The sequence below is a fragment of the Syngnathus scovelli genome, chromosome 6 (genome assembly GCF_024217435.2).
Source record: "Syngnathus scovelli strain Florida chromosome 6, RoL_Ssco_1.2, whole genome shotgun sequence".
In the NCBI taxonomy this organism is placed as follows: domain Eukaryota; kingdom Metazoa; phylum Chordata; class Actinopteri; order Syngnathiformes; family Syngnathidae; genus Syngnathus; species Syngnathus scovelli.
This window is the reverse complement of record NC_090852.1, coordinates 9,560,097-9,576,413: the sequence shown is the minus strand read 5'-3', so window position 1 is coordinate 9,576,413 and position 16,317 is coordinate 9,560,097. Positions and strand designations below refer to the sequence as shown.

Sequence of the window (16,317 nt, the reverse complement as noted above, 5' to 3'; positions counted from 1 at the left end):
ACTTGAGGACTTTACAATCAGAATTATAGTGAACTTGATTTTTCCCCCCATGTATCTTTACTTTGAACCTTGAAAGAAATATTTTGTGCACGACTTTTTAATTTTACTCCCTAAATTTGAGTATAAATATCTGAACAATGTACTGGGTCCGATTTCTGTCCTAAGACACCTCATTCCCAATGTTTTAAAGATGATCATACGCTTCATGTTGTCATGGACTTAAATGACCTCACCATAATGTTGGGTTTACGTAGGGAAAATAGTTTCAATGGAGGTTATGGGAGTTGGGTCATGGTTATTTTTGATACTTTGTTAACATAATCTTCTGAGGCTACTTTACATATTAGGTGTCAGTTGGTGGAATATTTCACTCATCGTTTTCCAAGCAGAGAATCAGCACAGAGGACAAATTGACTAGCTCTTGTATAGAAGAGACTGAATGAACACCGTTAAAGGAAACCCAACACCTCATACCACCGAGACAAATTCGAAGAATGTTGAACTCTGTGCAAAACATACAATTTAATCGGTTCTCAACATGGCAAGCGTGATAAACTGCACACTTTCATAACATGAGGTTAGGACATTTCCTGTGCACATCCTGCCCACTGTGTTCATCATGAAAGATGTGATGCAGCTTTTGGTTTGGTTCTCTTCCGGTGACTACAAATCATCTTGAATTGACAGACGCAAAATACTTGTCCTTGGACAACTCAACAGATTTCACGCTGCTGGATGACAAAAATGTAAATCATCTACAATGTGAAACTGAGAAATTTACAATTTGCTGTTCAAGTTTTTTTTTTTTTATTAAAAAGTACATTTACAAGAACGTTTTACAAAATCAAACAGAACACATAGAAACCATAAGACTGTCATCAGGATGAATTGCAGATGTGTGGTGTAAGACAAACAAATGCAGTACTATTTTTTTTTTTAAACATTTGCATTCAAGAACAGTGCCATCTGCTGTCATGAAAGCGGAGAGGCGGACCCAAACACACTTAAGCAGTGATACTCCAGCTCACTGCAATGCAGCATTAAAAAGCTGCATGCTGCTCATCTTTGCACCAGTGCAAATGGTCTTTTAGGAGTTGGCATTACTCATCTCCACAGAAAACCTTCCCCAGGACGTGATTGAAACAAACCATGACAGCATGAGCTATGCTTGATGTGATAAAGCCAGCTGGCAGACTTGAGCGGCCATTGCAAGGTGAGAAAAGCCACAATATACCACATAAACATGTTTTATAGTGTAACAGCCATGACAGCTTACTTTTAGAACCAGACCATTAAACTCACCCCAGAGCTACAAAGTTGACAAGTCAGAAAACTCTGCTACTGAGTGAGCACATGCTACCTCTCTTTATATTGCAGCGTGAAATCACATCCATCAGGAAACCTTTATTACCAGTGCATACACTTAAATATCAAATAAGTGCAAAATAGAAGTTGCTCGCTGCATAATGAAACCTAAAATCTATTGTTAACTTGGACTTTTTATAATTTCAAAATCTTTTTTACTGCTGATCACCAAAGAATGTTAAAGCAAAAGAATGTTGTAACAATATAATGATGCAGACGGCGGTTACAGCTTTTTCTACTTGAGTCTCTTCCTATGAAGACAAGAGAATTTAGCGGCGTATATTCGTTTCATTTATTATTGGTGAAAACTTGTTGCTTTAGTCATATTGCATGTACTATGCAGCCAAGACACAATTTGTGTTTTTTTTACTTTCACTGTGTAGACATTCACCTATTTACAGGTATACATTTCCATGACTGCTGCCTTTAGCAAGCTTTCCACTGTTCACATAAAGTATCACGTCTCGTGCAACGGCCAAATTGTATGATGGTGAAAAACTAAATGTTAACTAAAACTGTTAATAAAGGTTTGGCGACAGATACGGTTTGACTATGGAAATGATTATTGTAATTTGCATTTTATGTTACGTTATTTTAAAACCAGCCGCACTTTTGACTTGTCTTTCTTCGTTCCACTGTATTAGTATTCAAGACATCTTCCAAGGCAGTAGTTATTTACACTGCCTAGCGGCGAGATTCAACTATAACACTTCACATCAGTCGATGCAGCATTCTAACTGCGACTCCAACAAACAGAATACGCTACAGAGTGCTGCTCTGAGGAAATGACATGAGCTCCTGGGGTTTGTTGCTGATGTCAGAAAAATCTGTCGGTGGCGCTGCACCCTGGAGGTTTGAAATGATAATTGCAGCAGCTGCTCTCTGAGCTGCGGGACCCAGTCGTCTCTCACTAAGATATGCGGCTTCAAAGACAACACAAATAAACAAACTTATTAAATTGATTAAGGTTCCTCACTTTTCCACAAGCGCTTAACACACACCCCACCAAATGTCATGATAAAAACACAGCAACAACTTTAAAAAGAAGTAAAAAGATGATGACTGTGGTGCTGCACCTTGAAGTATGATTCATCTTAACCCATCATGGCTTCGACGTGAGCGTTAACGTGGAGGAGACACGGAAGATCTGAGGCAGCATGTTGCTTAACTGATAAAACATTTCCTCTGAAATACTCTGTCAACATAAACACACACACACACACACACAAACAACCAATGAGAAATGAGGAACAGGTATTCGTCAGTAGAGCTTAAAGATGAAATATTAGCCATGCCAAAATTGCATCGTGTGCGAGAAGGTGATAAGAAAGATGCACTGAAGATGAAGGTATTTCCTTGTCGGGGTGAGTTATGAGTATGTTGAATGTTAGCTATGACTCCAACAAAACTAGACAGCACCCGTCAAATGAAAATGTTAAGTATTGATCGTATACGTCAACATACAACACCACGGCGTATATTTAGTCTCTTTGAAGGCACAATGTTGTTTCGGTTGAGCTATTTCCAATCCTGTCTGAGCATGGAGCTGACAGGAAGCTGATTCGGTCGGAGCTTTTGATGCCTCTGGTTTTATAGTCTTACGGTGTCAACATGACTCCATGCTATAGGCTCAGCTGTCTCTCAAACCACACAGCCCCGTAGGTATAAACATTCTGCAAAGCCGAAAATAAAATGTCATGTGTCACAAGGCGGACAAGTCCAAATGAATTTTGGAGAATGTTGAGCCAAATCGCGCGGAAGCATCTGAACCTTGTGGTGACATTCTTCAGCTGTTAAGACAAAACAATGGGATGTGGAATTCAAGGTAAACGTACGTCAGTAATGACAGCTGCGTGTAAATTTCAATGCTTGTCACGCATGTATGCGGATGAGTGTCAAAGCTTGCATATATCACATATTGTAAACACAGCTCAAGACAAAGCAAGGCTCACTAAGCTATTATGTATGGCAAGCTTTTTAAACACTCAAAAGTTATGCGCTGCAAAGCCAGGTGTTCACCTTCGGTATGCGTTTTGGTTGAATTAAGAGAGCGCTTTTCTGGCAGCCAATAAATAAAAGGGAGTTTGTGCATTCACTCGTGTCAATGAGACATTTAATGTCGTCCGATTATTGTTCACACTACTCAACTACGATTTGTTTCCACATAGCAAATGCAAAGACAGTCTTAGAAGACTAAATAGTGACTGGCATGAATTTCCTGTGCAAGATGGCAGTGGCCATGAGGACTCTGATGATGTTACCTGATACTTTCGCAATGGGCATAGAGAACAAGGCTGCATAACTGTGACATAAGACAAATATACACACATCTCACCCTTGGCACGAGGAACTGCACTGTGCGTGATATGCCTCCATCCCATGAGGCCATCTCCATCATAAAACCTGCCAATAAAATAATAATGAGCAGGAGTACCACCCACATATGAACCCACTTACATTCTGCTCTAATATCTGCGATGCTGATCATGTGTAGCGCCGCAAAATAAAAACATCATTTTTTTATGTTACAGATGCAATCACATTTGTTAACAATTGTACCTTTCACACACTTGAAGACCAACTCTGCTCTCTTCAAACACCACGGTATGGTCATTTCCTGTTGGCAGAGAGCAAGAGAAACAATTACCAGCAAGGAGAACACAAACATTGATGTTGTTTTGATTTGAAAAGTAGCTCAGTGAACTGGTTTCGAAAACACTCTTTAAAGTATACAGTGGTTTAGCATTCTTCTACATTCCCCTGTGTTATTTTTTCTCGAGTGCCCTTAACATTGGAAAAAAAAAAAGGCAAGAAACCTGTCGAATACTGTTTGTTGTCTGTAATTCAGACAAACACATTTCAATTGGAGTCAACAAAGACGAAAAGGCCCGCATTGACTGCATTGCTTTGATGTGAAACCAGAAGCCATCAATTAGGACTCAAATGGGAATTCAAGTTGCTCAAAGGGGTCAGTCATGAAAACCAAATGAACCACTTGAACCAAATTGAAATCGTAAAAGTTGAGGCATGACACCACCACATTTCCTAGACGACAGCTAGACAAAGCTTTGTTTTTAATCAAATTAAAATACTTGCTGTATGATATTTAATTTGTACAGTAGTGCTTGTCACAATTTTTGGCTGTTATGTCATCAGATTATAATCCATTTACCTCTGACATGTCATGCACCAGCAGTAGTGGGACGGTGATGGTTGTTACGTCATGTGTGCAGCAGACCTTGAGAATATTCCTCAGACCCATAATGGCCGGGTCCCTGGCCGTGATGTTCCCTGAACGCACGTTGTCGTCCACACACAGGTGGAAGACGACATGGACCTCGGACAGGTTGGAGTGGCGCGAGACATAGAATTCACCTTGGCAAAGAGAAGGGAGTGAGTGAGATATTACTGAGGCCCAAGGTTTGGTAGGAAATTTACATTGCAGAATAATATCAACAACGTTTTTACCTGGTAAGATATTTGAAGGATTTCTTTCTACATTTTTACTTTTATCGTCACTTCCATTCCTGGGGAGCTCTGCGAGGACAGTTTTGAACAAATAAGATGTTGAAAACACAGAATCTGTAAAGGGTTTTTATAGATAGTTAAAACAGTTGCAAAGAGTTGCAATCAAAGGTCTGACCAGGTTGATCTTTCTGCTTGCTGCTCCGCTGTGCTCTGGCATAGAGCACCACCTGCTGCACCTCTTCAAGCTGCTCCTCCAGGCAGAGAAAGTGGAAGTCTGTGCACTCCTTAGCCACCGTTGCAAAATCTAGGTCGATAAAGAGTCATGACATAATGACTAAATGATACTCTACTATGCTTGCTAGTAGAACCTTCTATCAGAATTATGTCTGGTTGCCATAAACACATCCCCAAAAGACTCAACAGTCTTAATTTCAAGGAGAGGAGCCTTTTAATGTGACATTGAAGAGCATATGAGTAGGGCCATTATTTTTGGCTAACTATAGCCCGGCAAATGGAGCTATTGAATTGGAAGATTACTTAACTGAAGAGGGTTGATTAAATAATGCACCAATAACAACAAAAGGGAAGATACAAAACATATGTACTATTTACTGTAATCTAACCTCTCTTGATTCCGCTGTAGGAGTTGACCCTGTTGTCAACCAAGAGTACCAGACCACACAGTGATGATGAATAGAGCGAAAGGGCCGTCTGCAGGCGACGCAGCTTTGCTCCGCTGCTGCCATGACGTCGGTGCTTACAAAGGTCCAACACGTCTGCCCGCACCAGTCGCAGGTTATGCATAGTCTTCAATTGTGCTCCTAGTCAAAACAAGTACAGAGGTCAAGGATACAAAATAGGTTCAACAGCTATGTTCTATAAATATCAACAAACCAACACATGAACAAACTTATCGTTTGAGCAATGCCAGTTTTCTTTCAGGTGCTCTTGAGCAAATGTAATTGAACAAATTACAATGAAAATATGCTTGATGTTTTCTCAAAGTCAAATGCTTACCTAGATGAATAGTGAAGCTTTCTTCCATTTGAGGCTTCTCTTCAAACATTCGGTCTCCAGAATCTGAAGGTTCTGACAGCGGGCTGGACTGCACCTTAATCTCCTCACTGGACAGTAACCGTATAAATTAGCAATATGATCATTTATACAAATTGAAGAGTTCTATAGGTTGCAGAGCTACAGTATGTACAGTACTGTGCAGTTATACTTAAAAAATGCCAATTGCATCAAGAAGTTTCAGTAAGGTCTGGAATTTTGTGTAAAAAGAATAAACAATGTGCAGTGTATCATGCATGCAGTGTATCATGCCTACAAAATTCTTCCTATTGTACACAGATACACACATACTTAATTTGGCTGCTGTTGTTGGATTTCTGCAGGTCCTCGTGTAGTTTAATGACCCACGCTTGATATTCTTGCTTTTGAATACAAGTCACTTGCTTCAGTTCAGTGACCCATTTGTTCTCCAGCACCTGTTCAAAGACAAGACAACAGCTGAGGACCACCTCATATTAAAACATGAGGTCTATATGATCATAACTCTCCTGAATATTTTTTTTACCTGCTGTGCATCAAAGTGCTGGGAAGCTACTGCATTCACATCATGGTCACTGAGTGTATTCCCCAACTCATGCATCACTTTATCCATTTCTGCAGCTTGTCTGACACACGGAGGAAAAATGAATAAAGAAAATTCCACCCATGCGCATGGTGGGGACCAAAATACGGCCCTTTGTGTTAAATGATAAAACACTGTTGTGCGGATGCAATTATATAATGTGGAAACATTAAATCAGACTTTCATTTTTTGTATAGTCTAAAGATGTTTACATGTGGTTAAAGATTTTATGTTTTTATGTTTCTAGCTTTTCAAATATTTGCAACCAAATCAAGAGAGAATCTAGCAAATTACGTTTATAGATCTAAGGTGCATCTGGGAAAAAAAAAAAGGGGGGGGGGGGGGTGGTTCCAGCCTCTGAAGCACGAACCTCTCTTGTATCTTCTTGATCTCCATGTCTCTCTCGCTGATGAGCTCGGAGATACGGACAAAGTAATTGTGCTCCAGGTTGAGAAGTGTATCTGAGGCAGGCGAATGGATCAACTCGTGGTAAACATCTGCAAACTCTTCATCCCAGCTGGACTCCTCAGGTCGTGCATGCTCTAGTGTGGTCTGAAATGTTACACGCAAAAGGAAATAAGAGACTTACTATGTAGCTTTAGCACACATTTTTGAAATAAAAATGTATCTGGTTTTGTAGCACATCCATGAATAGAAAAGAATCACAACTCCTCTATCTATACTTGCTCAGGAATCATGATGAACACTGAAAGGCCTCCATGGTTATTTTTGAATGACTATCATAAAAGCTAGTCTTAAATGTTTAAGTGCAGGAGGCAAGAAGCCTAAAAGTCCAAGTTAAGGCAGGCCAACATGGTGGAGAAACTATTTATACTCAAGAACATTTTCCCAAAATAATATGTGTCAGTTCTATCATGGGTGACAAACAAAATTGTAATCAAACAGGGAGAGTCAAAATGCAATAAAGAGGCTCTCCTCATCAGTACTCACAAAAAAATAGGTCATACATCATCACATCTGCTCCCATTATTTTAATGATCTGCGACTTGACATAACACTCCACTGTGTTATCATGAAAATAGGACAACAGTGTCACAAAAAGCCATATAAATGATTGTGCTGAACGCAAATTGTAATTTTACATGTAAAAAATCATTTTGTCAGCATGCAAAAAAAACCCAAAAAAACAGCGTGATAATGGCAATCAGTAAGTAAAATGATGCCCTGGTGTTTTAGGTCTAATAGTGATCCGTGTCCTCACCTCTGCATAGGCTCTGGTCCACGCATTGGTGAGCTGATTTATGTCTACATGTCCCATTGTGAGTCTTTGCAGGGCCAGTTCTGCAACTCTGTCATACTCCAAAATGGTCTTCTCCTCAATGAAGTCGGACAGTGCCACTTTCAATTCTAACAAAGAAGCATTTTGAGAACAATACAATCATATTAAAGTGTTTTGTATTTTTTATTTTTACGAATTGTAAGCTTGTCACTCAATAATATAATCAATAATTTAATTCAAATACATAAAATAAAACATAAAAACGTATTTGTTCAATGCAATTATCAATATCAACATCCAATGTAGCTTTATATTTTTCAGTTGTGTTCAGCCTCAGGGTCATAGGAAGTTATAGCCCAGCCGTCTTTGCATGAAAGTCAGGCAATATCCCACCCACATATGTTCATAACAATCAACAAATGGGACATTAACCCACCGTGCCTGCACTAATGTAAACTAAGTATACAGTACGACTACATCAGAGGTGCTAATAAAAACAATCAGACTCTGCCTCTGCGGTTCAACTGAATTCTACATAGTGAAGGCATCTCACCGTTTTCTACGTAGCAAGGTATTTTATGTAGCAGCATCAGACGTCCATGAAGGTCGTTGACGTTCTCCTGAACAGGAAACTGCAAAGGTACTTTGAGAACACAGTTGTGTTTCCCTGCCTTGAACTCAAACACAAACTCCTTCTCAGTCGTGTTACTTCCTTTGCCTTTGATTTTCTTCATGGTCGCGACTAAAAAATAAAAATGAACACATTTAAAAGAAGGACAGCGGTATTCCAATAAAATGAGAGCGGTGAATCTAGTGGTGTTGATGATGGGTTGTGATGCTATCACTACCTGTCTTGCTTTTTCATTCAAGGATCTCTACGTTAGCTAGAAATTTAGCTCATTTTTAAAGACAATACAAAGAATGATTAAATAATATCTCCTTGCTTTTACATTTAAGTTGCATACGATTCTCCGTGCTTTTTGTCAACAGAAAAGCAATAAGATTGTGTAGCTTTACCCGTGTAGATTTGTCGTCCTGTTGAGACAGTCAGCTGACAGCTTTGAACCAAGCATGTGGCAGGAAACGCACTTTCGTTGTTTTGTGAATATTGTGTTTGACATTTCTACCGAATATTTCATACAATTTAAAAGTCGGTTGCATTTCTTATCTGTATTTATTTGGCTGCATTATATTTTCGCACAGTTTAAAAAAATATTTTTTTAAACAAAATGACACTAATGCTAATTTCCACGGGCACTATTGCCCCCTGGTGTTCATATATATATTTTAAGCGCCAAATACAAAATAACCTAACTATTATTGTCCCCATTCGGTTATGTTGAAGTTCAACATATGTTGAAATTCAATTTGCATAATGTCTCCAATCAATATCAATTTGTATTCGGTTGACTTTTTGAAGATCACAGTCTTATTGGGAATTCACCTGTCTAACAAAGTTTGTAAAACTGAAAACATTTTAACTAGCGCAGTATTTGTGACGACAGTGTGCTCAGGGGAACTAAAATATAGTTAAGAGTAGTTATAGCTAATCTCAGTGCCGTGGTAAACTAGTGTGCCGTTAGGAGTCATTGGGGTTTTTTGTCCTAAAAAAAAAAAAAAAGTGGATTATTCACCACAAAAACACAGTTTGACACGCTCTCTCCACATTTTTCATAGGGTGTAAAAAGATACAATAAAACTATGTGTCCACCTGTTGCCATTCACACGACAGCAGAATAAGTCATTGCTTCCTGCAGGTATATCAGCTTTTTGCTCAATTAAATTTCACACAGAGTACGTCGATGACAGAACTTGTGATGCAAAATGGGTACATTAGCGCAATAAATGTTGGGGAAACACTAAAGGAATACATCTCAGCGTTGTAGTCGTGTATCTAGTATAGCGCTTTTTTTCAAAAATTGAAAGATGAATAAAAATATAGAAAGATTACATCTACATAAAAAAAAAGATTGCAATCATCCGGCAATTTTCATGACTGCGCCTGCGCAGAAGTGTTTTCGTCAAGTTTGTTGCTTTAAGGGTCTATCTACAAATAGCAAAATACAGATGCTTGTTAAATTGATATTTCATCTACAGTAATGAAGTATCAAAAAATATACTTGCTTAACTTTTAAATTTAGAACATATTTTATTTTTTAATTTATATAGGTTACCACTATTACGCTGTTGTGTGGGTTTGACATAACTAGGCATCGATACACGCTCCCTCCACTGGTTGAACAGTCCCGTCATACCTCGCGTGGCCAACGGCTCTCCCAACCGAATGCTCGTTCAATGAATCGTTAACCTCGATTTTTCACCGGTAGATTTGGCGATTTTTTTTTTTTTTTTTAGAATAACGCCCCGTCAGGAAAAAACGGCGAAACGCTCTTATGCCACGGACACCACCGTCGTTCAGTTTGGTTGACTAGGGTGGCGGAGCGTGCGTTCTTGGGCTCGCTTCCGAGGCTTTAGGCAGGGGGACTTCGGCGCTGGTCCCGAGAGATGATGGAGCTAGAGTCGGCCAGTAACCGAGGAGAACTGGGCGCTGTGGGGGACCCGCTGCAGCCACAGACACCGAGCAGGCATGAAAAGAGTCTGGGACTCCTCACCGCTAAGTTTGTAACTTTGCTGCAGGAGGCCAAGGACGGAGTACTGGATCTGAAAGCTGTAAGCATGCCAATCAGTCTTTGTTGTTAGCTAGCACATGTCATCGGGAGCTGCTTTCTGTCGTTAGGTTTCATGCACTTTTTGCTAGCCTGCCTGTTAGCATAGCCTAGCTTTCTGATTGTCTTGATTTGAATGCGCGCTAGCTGCATTGTCGTGTAAACATCCGGGTTACTTTTCGACGCAAACTCCAATGTCTTCACTTTTCACGAACGCGGCCCAATTCAAAGTTTTGGAGCACAACTTGATCAACTTTTCCAGAATGCCCCCCCGCAGATTCCCAAATGCACAAAGTGGGTCAGCCTTTGTCGCTGTTTTCTGAGCGAGTGCAATGTAGCATGATTGAGTCATACAACGACTTTTCTATTCAGTTAAAGTGTTTGGTTTTCTTCCTGCTTTAAATACATCAACCTTTACAGTAACCCCCTGTCTGTATAAGCTAAACTTAAAGGAATATTACTGGCATTGTTCTTCACAAATTTATAATGCCCGTTTGCAGTCTTTTCTGTTAGTTTCTTTCTTTCTATGTTAGGTTATTTCCGTGCCTAATCAGTTAAAAGATAGTATCAACTTCCCAGAGTTCTACAGTCAAACCACACAGGGGCTGTTATCCTCAAGTGCAACTCGGCCACTATGAGGATGCACCTGCAGGCAGCAGGCCAAGCATGGAGTTATCAGGACACAGACATACGCTGTGGTTATCATGCCATTATTATGCACTCAACTTGGCACAACACCTTGACTAGGAAGGAAGTTAACTAACAGTTTTTCGTGTTGATTGAACACTGGTCTCTATGCCAACTTGGTTATGAGTTATCATTTAAGTGTTACATCATTTTTAAATGCATTTTTCCTTTGTTTTGTGACTCAGGCTGCGGACACATTGGCAGTGCGGCAGAAGCGGCGGATCTACGACATCACTAATGTGTTGGAGGGAATAGGACTGATAGAGAAAAAATCCAAGAACAGTATCCAGTGGAAGTAAGTGCACTTACTCTGTGGTTGTACCCACCAATGTTTGCTGTTTTGAGTTGATGCCCACTCAGATGACATCCTTCTTCTTCACTCAATACCATGTCCCACTCTGTTACAAATCACACAATTTTAGGGGAAGAGGAGGGTGGTAGTGCCGTCTCATTCAAATGATACTTAATAATGAATTTGTTGCCATGATGACTTGAGAAGACATTCAGTTTTGCCAAATTGGCAGCTTTGGGACTATATTAGCCACTTCTTATAGTGATAAGCAACAAATCTAAGGTAGATGATCAATTTGCACCAAAGGTATGGTCTGGGTGTCTACATTAAAAAAAAGAAGAAGAAGAACAAATGTCTTCATGATTGAGTATCAAGAATTGACAACTGTACATGTCTGTTTTTGTTTTGTGTTTTAGGGGTGTAGGTCCAGGTTGTAATACCAGAGAGATAGCGGACAAGTTGATTGACCTGAAGGCAGAACTTGATGATCTGGCTGTCAGGGAACATGAGCTGGACCAGCAGAGAGTCTGGGTGCAGCAGAGCATCAGGAATGTCACAGATGACTCCAGCAACAGCCCATATCCATTTTAGTGCATTTATCTGCCAAAATCCTGCTGCAAATTGCACACACACAAACACTCAATGCAAGCGGCACAGTTCAGCTTTCCGTGGCATGCTTTGGTTTGCTTTTGCGAAAGCAGCGACCGTCATGTTAATAGTTTGTGTCACAATCCAATAATGTTTCGTGTTTTTATTTTCTACCCTAACTTTAAATAAAAAATGGGAAAAAAAAGGGGGGGGGGGGGGTGGAATGGGGAATGGTGGACAGGATTCACCCTGAACTATTCTGCTTGGTGGAAACATGGCTTTCTTAAGAATTTTGAACTCTGAAAATGTTTGTTCCTGACCAATTAACCCTTAACACACAAATACTATGGCATATGTAAAACATGAGGACCTCTGTGGAGCATTCAAAGGTATTTCTTTTTGTTGAACTCAGTCTCCTTTATCCTGTTCTGTCAATCCACCTTGATCTGATTGATGATTTCAAATGTTCCTCCACTTATCACTCACTGCATCCACAGGTGACACTCTTCTAGCGATACGAGCCCCCATTGGCACTCAGCTAGAAGTACCCAGACCAGAATCTGTAAGTACATTGCAAATCAGAGTTACCTCTGTCCGCCTTCTGCTCGTCTGTATTTTTTCTGACCGTGCATGTCTAAATGCAGGTTATGAATGGACAAAAGAAATACCAGATCCGTTTGAAAAGTTCTTCTGGGCCCATTGAGGTTTTACTGGTTAATAAGGACCCGTCCAGCGCCTCTCCAGTTGTTTTGCCTGTCCCTCCTCCAGATGATATACTTCAGAGCCTCCCAGCACCGTCGCCCTCCTCCCAGGTCCAGATGTCAGCTTTGCTATTAGTCTCACTTGTTTTGATCTGTGGACAAAGATAAAACAAAAACTGTTGTGTTTGTGTAATAAAAATTGTATGGCTCGACTTGACTTTCTTTTTAACACTTCTCAACTGCTTTCCATAGGCTCCAAGAGCAGTTCCAGAACCAGCGAAAACCGGTCCATCCACCACGTTAGCCAATAGCCAGCCAACCTCAGTTACAGGTGGGCAAGAAAGTCCCCAATTTATCTTTTACGTTTAGAAATCTGTCATCTGTCCATCATGTCTGCTGCTGTGCTGATTTTTTTGGGGTGGGGGTGTATGTAAAAAGCCCAAAAGAGTATTTCTATTCAATTTTGATCTATGTGTGACATTTTGCTTCTATCACAGATACAGTAGCATTAATGTGACCCGCTTTGTTTCAGAAATGAAAAGCACCACGCCACTCTCTCCAACCCCAGAGGCTCCCACTGCCATTACTCAGCAACTTCAATCCTCCGCCTCCTTGGATGGGTCTGCGTCGTCTTCTGCGTCTGCAGCGTTTGAACCAATGAAGTCAGACCCGTCTGAACGTGAGTATGCTTATCTGGTCATGTTTTAGTCATATGGCAGCGACATAGGATCAATTTCATTGAGCAGTTAATTTTGTTACAAACATGAAGCACAATTTGAAACAAAGATATTTACATATATTTTATACAATTTATAAGCTACGTTATTGTTAAAAAAACCATTGGCAACTATGTGTCATGCTGTCATTTTTTAATATCAGGAAAAGCATGCTATATGAAAATGTCGGTGTTTGTTTTCAACCTTCTGTGTCAGCTGTATTGCAGACAACAGTGTTGCGTTTAATTCCTTAGTGTTGATTCACAAATGTAGGATAACAGCATCCTTTTTACAATGCAGTCTTTAGTAACAAATTGGTTGATCTATTTCTAATGATTTCTACAGTGCTGGACTTTCCCAAAGAACTTTCGGAAATGTTTGATCCGACAAAAGGTAAATAAAAATGTCTGCCAAATCTCTGCAATGTGAAAGTAACCTTTAGAGAAAATGCACTTGCATACAGTATCCATTCTTTATTTTGCAGAGATCATGAGTGGAGATTTGTTGGAAGACCTGATGTCATCAGAAGGTGAGACAAATAAAATTAAAAAAAGAAAATAGCAACTTTAAGGGGTGGCATTGGGATTGAGCCCTAAGTATTGACCACACACCATTGATGCAAGTCGTAAATACTGAACACATTTAATGTTGACGGCCCGACCTTTTTGTGAACAGATGAAAAATCACTCTCGCATAACTTGCACCGCAACATAATCAGTCAAGGTATTCCTTTAAAAATATCCGATTACCGACTTTCATCAGAATGGTAGAGAAATGCACCAAATTAGCCTGATTAGCAGCATGTGTTAACACGCTTAAGTCAAATTCTATTATTTTCTTGTGTGGCTTGGCCTTATATATTTCTCTTCCCGTTCTGCCTTTAGTGTTCTCGCCGCTCCTGCGTCTGTCGCCTCCACCAAGTGACCATGACTACATATACAACTTGGATGAGACAGAAGGCCTGTGTGACCTCTTTGATGTCCCCATTTTAAACCTCTGACCCAAAGACGGCCATCGCAGTGGAGAACCCCCTCCAAGTTAATGCCGCCCTAACTCTCTTCATGTTCTGTGAAGGTGAGCGTGAAACAACGCAAACCAAATCCGAGCGTTGACAAGACTCCTTTTGAATGCGGATTTCAACATGAGCTCAGTAGCGCCGCTTTAGCTACATGTGGAAAACACTGGCATGATGAAAACCTTTTATTTTCAGCTTTTCCAAGAATCTGAACAACTGAAAAAGTCTATTTTTGGATTGTTGTTTATATGTAAGTGTCACATCGCCATATGTACTTGCAAATGAATGTGTGCAGGCTTTACGCCTGTGTGCATAATATGCGAGATTTTTATTAACTCCAGTGTCTTCATGAGGAAAAAAAAGAAAAGAAATTTCCTATCAGGTCCAGAGTCATGACAACCTAACGGAGAGCAGCCTTTATCACCCACCAGCTGCTCACACATGGCTCGAATCAGTCCAAACGCAGCTGGTTATATATGCACTATCTTTGTGTACATACAGAATATATATTTTGTCTTAGCAGGACAGCGTCCCAGTTTATTGTCTAACGAGCAAAAGTTGTAGTGCAGAGAAATAGTGGACAAGTACAGCTATCAGACTCAAAGTAAATATCAAAGGTTTTTTAATCAAGATATAAATATGTAAACATTGAGGGTTTTTTTTATTTTTAATAACCACACTGTAAAATTGTATCACTGAATCCTGTTGGCATTTCCCTGAGTTCACTATAAAGGCAAATGTGCAAAGGACCAAAAAACGTTAACGTTTGACAGATTTTATTCTTTTAACATTTGTTTTTCCCTTTAGGTAGTTGAACATTGCGGTGTGTTTTTGAAGAATTTGGATGTTTTATTTTTTTTGTCTTAAACTATCTTGCTCAAGTTAATACACTTGAACTTGACATGCTTTATTTTCCAAAGTCCTTGAAAAGTTGTATTATTTATATGTAACATAAGAGATTTGGCAAATACCAATGTACTCCCCTCTGCCGATTTTTTTTTTTTTTTTTTTTTTTTTTTTTTTAATGATTTGCCTTGCAGCTTTGTCTAGTAATTGTCATGTATTTTGTTCACTTGGATGTAAAAAGCATGCTTCTTTTTTAACGCAATGATGTACTTTTTTTTTTTAATTCATCATTTATGCTCATCATACAGTAAGTAGATACACATTTGTTTTTTTTACTCCTTTTGAAATGATCCCATTGCCCTTTTCACCTTTGTACAGTACATGTACATGGAGCGGATCCATTGTTACTGTTTGACAAATTTAATCATTTTACATGTATTCTGTCAAATCCCTTGTGTATTTTTATTTCCCCAGACACTGCACATATGCTAAATAGAATAGCTTTTTGTTTTGTTTTGGGAGGGGGGCGTCTGCTAGCTACATTAAAGGATTGTTGTGATGTTCACTCATTCAATTTCTTTTACTGAACCGTCCACTTAAAAGTAGCTAGAAGTGATTATCAGTTTGTCCGGCATGGGTCTGGTAGGCGTTTAATAATTTTGCCATGAACACCTCAGGGGGGCAGCTGGTTCACGTCTACGCACGCATTTTGTCATTTAGTAAAATACAGACATTCTAAAGCGGTAGAATGGACAACATTTAACTAAGATCTCAAGTTTGAGCAGATATTGCTACTGAACTCTTGGATTTGTAACCCTCGGATTTTAGGGGGAACATGTCCTGCAAAATCTGTTTAGAAGATTTTGAAAAGACGTTCCTCTGTTTCTTTTCAAAATACATTCATCCAATGTTTATTTGATGTCATTTGCACTTAAAATCTCAAGAGTTTTTCACGGTATGACTCCAAATATATACAAATTGCATGCTTTATGTTAAAAACAATGGGTGAAACTGCGAATCGTGACCCTTTTAATCCACATTACAAAATATCATAAATCTTGGTTTTATTTTGAAATTACCCAATCGGAATCGGTGTA

General features: G+C 39.5%; 2 protein-coding genes across 4 annotated transcripts; one reads left to right on the top strand and one right to left on the bottom strand.

The window, feature by feature from the left end:
- Positions 1-497: 497 nt before the first annotated feature.
- ferry3 (FERRY endosomal RAB5 effector complex subunit 3) lies at positions 498-11,771 on the bottom strand. Of its 3 annotated transcripts, none has more exons than XM_049724392.2 (15): positions 11,389-11,771; positions 8,263-8,451; positions 7,692-7,837; positions 6,840-7,021; positions 6,413-6,512; positions 6,199-6,323; positions 5,851-5,957; positions 5,457-5,654; positions 5,009-5,137; positions 4,834-4,902; positions 4,538-4,740; positions 3,925-3,982; positions 3,701-3,768; positions 2,442-2,560; positions 498-2,288 (listed from the first exon to the last, which is right to left on the bottom strand). In XM_049724392.2, the coding sequence occupies exons 1-14, from the start codon at positions 11,450-11,452 to the stop codon at positions 2,468-2,470; spliced, it is 1,731 nt and encodes a 576-aa protein (XP_049580349.1). In that variant the 5' UTR covers positions 11,453-11,771; the 3' UTR covers positions 498-2,288; positions 2,442-2,467. The 3 variants fall into 3 exon arrangements, with proteins under 3 accessions (XP_049580349.1, XP_049580350.1, XP_049580351.1); XM_049724393.2 differs by lacking the exon at positions 11,389-11,771 and adding an exon at positions 8,727-9,779; XM_049724394.2 differs by lacking the exon at positions 11,389-11,771 and adding an exon at positions 8,558-8,716.
- Positions 9,976-15,785, top strand: e2f4 (E2F transcription factor 4). The gene is made up of 11 exons (XM_049724396.2): positions 9,976-10,379; positions 11,248-11,357; positions 11,771-11,932; positions 12,288-12,331; positions 12,440-12,504; positions 12,587-12,754; positions 12,896-12,974; positions 13,176-13,322; positions 13,705-13,752; positions 13,844-13,888; positions 14,244-15,785. Exons 1-11 carry the CDS (start codon positions 10,215-10,217, stop codon positions 14,357-14,359), a joined length of 1,149 nt encoding a protein of 382 aa, XP_049580353.1. The 5' UTR covers positions 9,976-10,214; the 3' UTR covers positions 14,360-15,785.
- Positions 15,786-16,317: the final 532 nt, after the last annotated feature.

Excerpts from the sequence above, each read along its gene's own strand:
- e2f4 (XM_049724396.2), top strand. The coding sequence starts at position 10,215 with ATGATGGAGCTAGAGTCGGCCAGTAACCGAGGAGAACTGGGCGCTGTG. Across the intron at positions 11,933-12,287 it reads GATGACTCCAGCAACAGCCC|TATGGCATATGTAAAACATG; the intron begins ATATCCATTTTA and ends ACACACAAATAC. Across the intron at positions 12,975-13,175 it reads CCAGCCAACCTCAGTTACAG|AAATGAAAAGCACCACGCCA; the intron begins GTGGGCAAGAAA and ends GCTTTGTTTCAG.
- ferry3 (XM_049724392.2), bottom strand. The coding sequence starts at position 11,452 with ATGGTATTGAGTGAAGAAGAAGGATGTCATCTGAGTGGGCATCAACTC. Across the intron at positions 8,452-11,388 it reads ACTCAAAACAGCAAACATTG|TCGCGACCATGAAGAAAATC; the intron begins GTGGGTACAACC and ends TTTATTTTTTAG. Across the intron at positions 5,655-5,850 it reads AAGCTTCACTATTCATCTAG|GAGCACAATTGAAGACTATG; the intron begins GTAAGCATTTGA and ends TGTTTTGACTAG.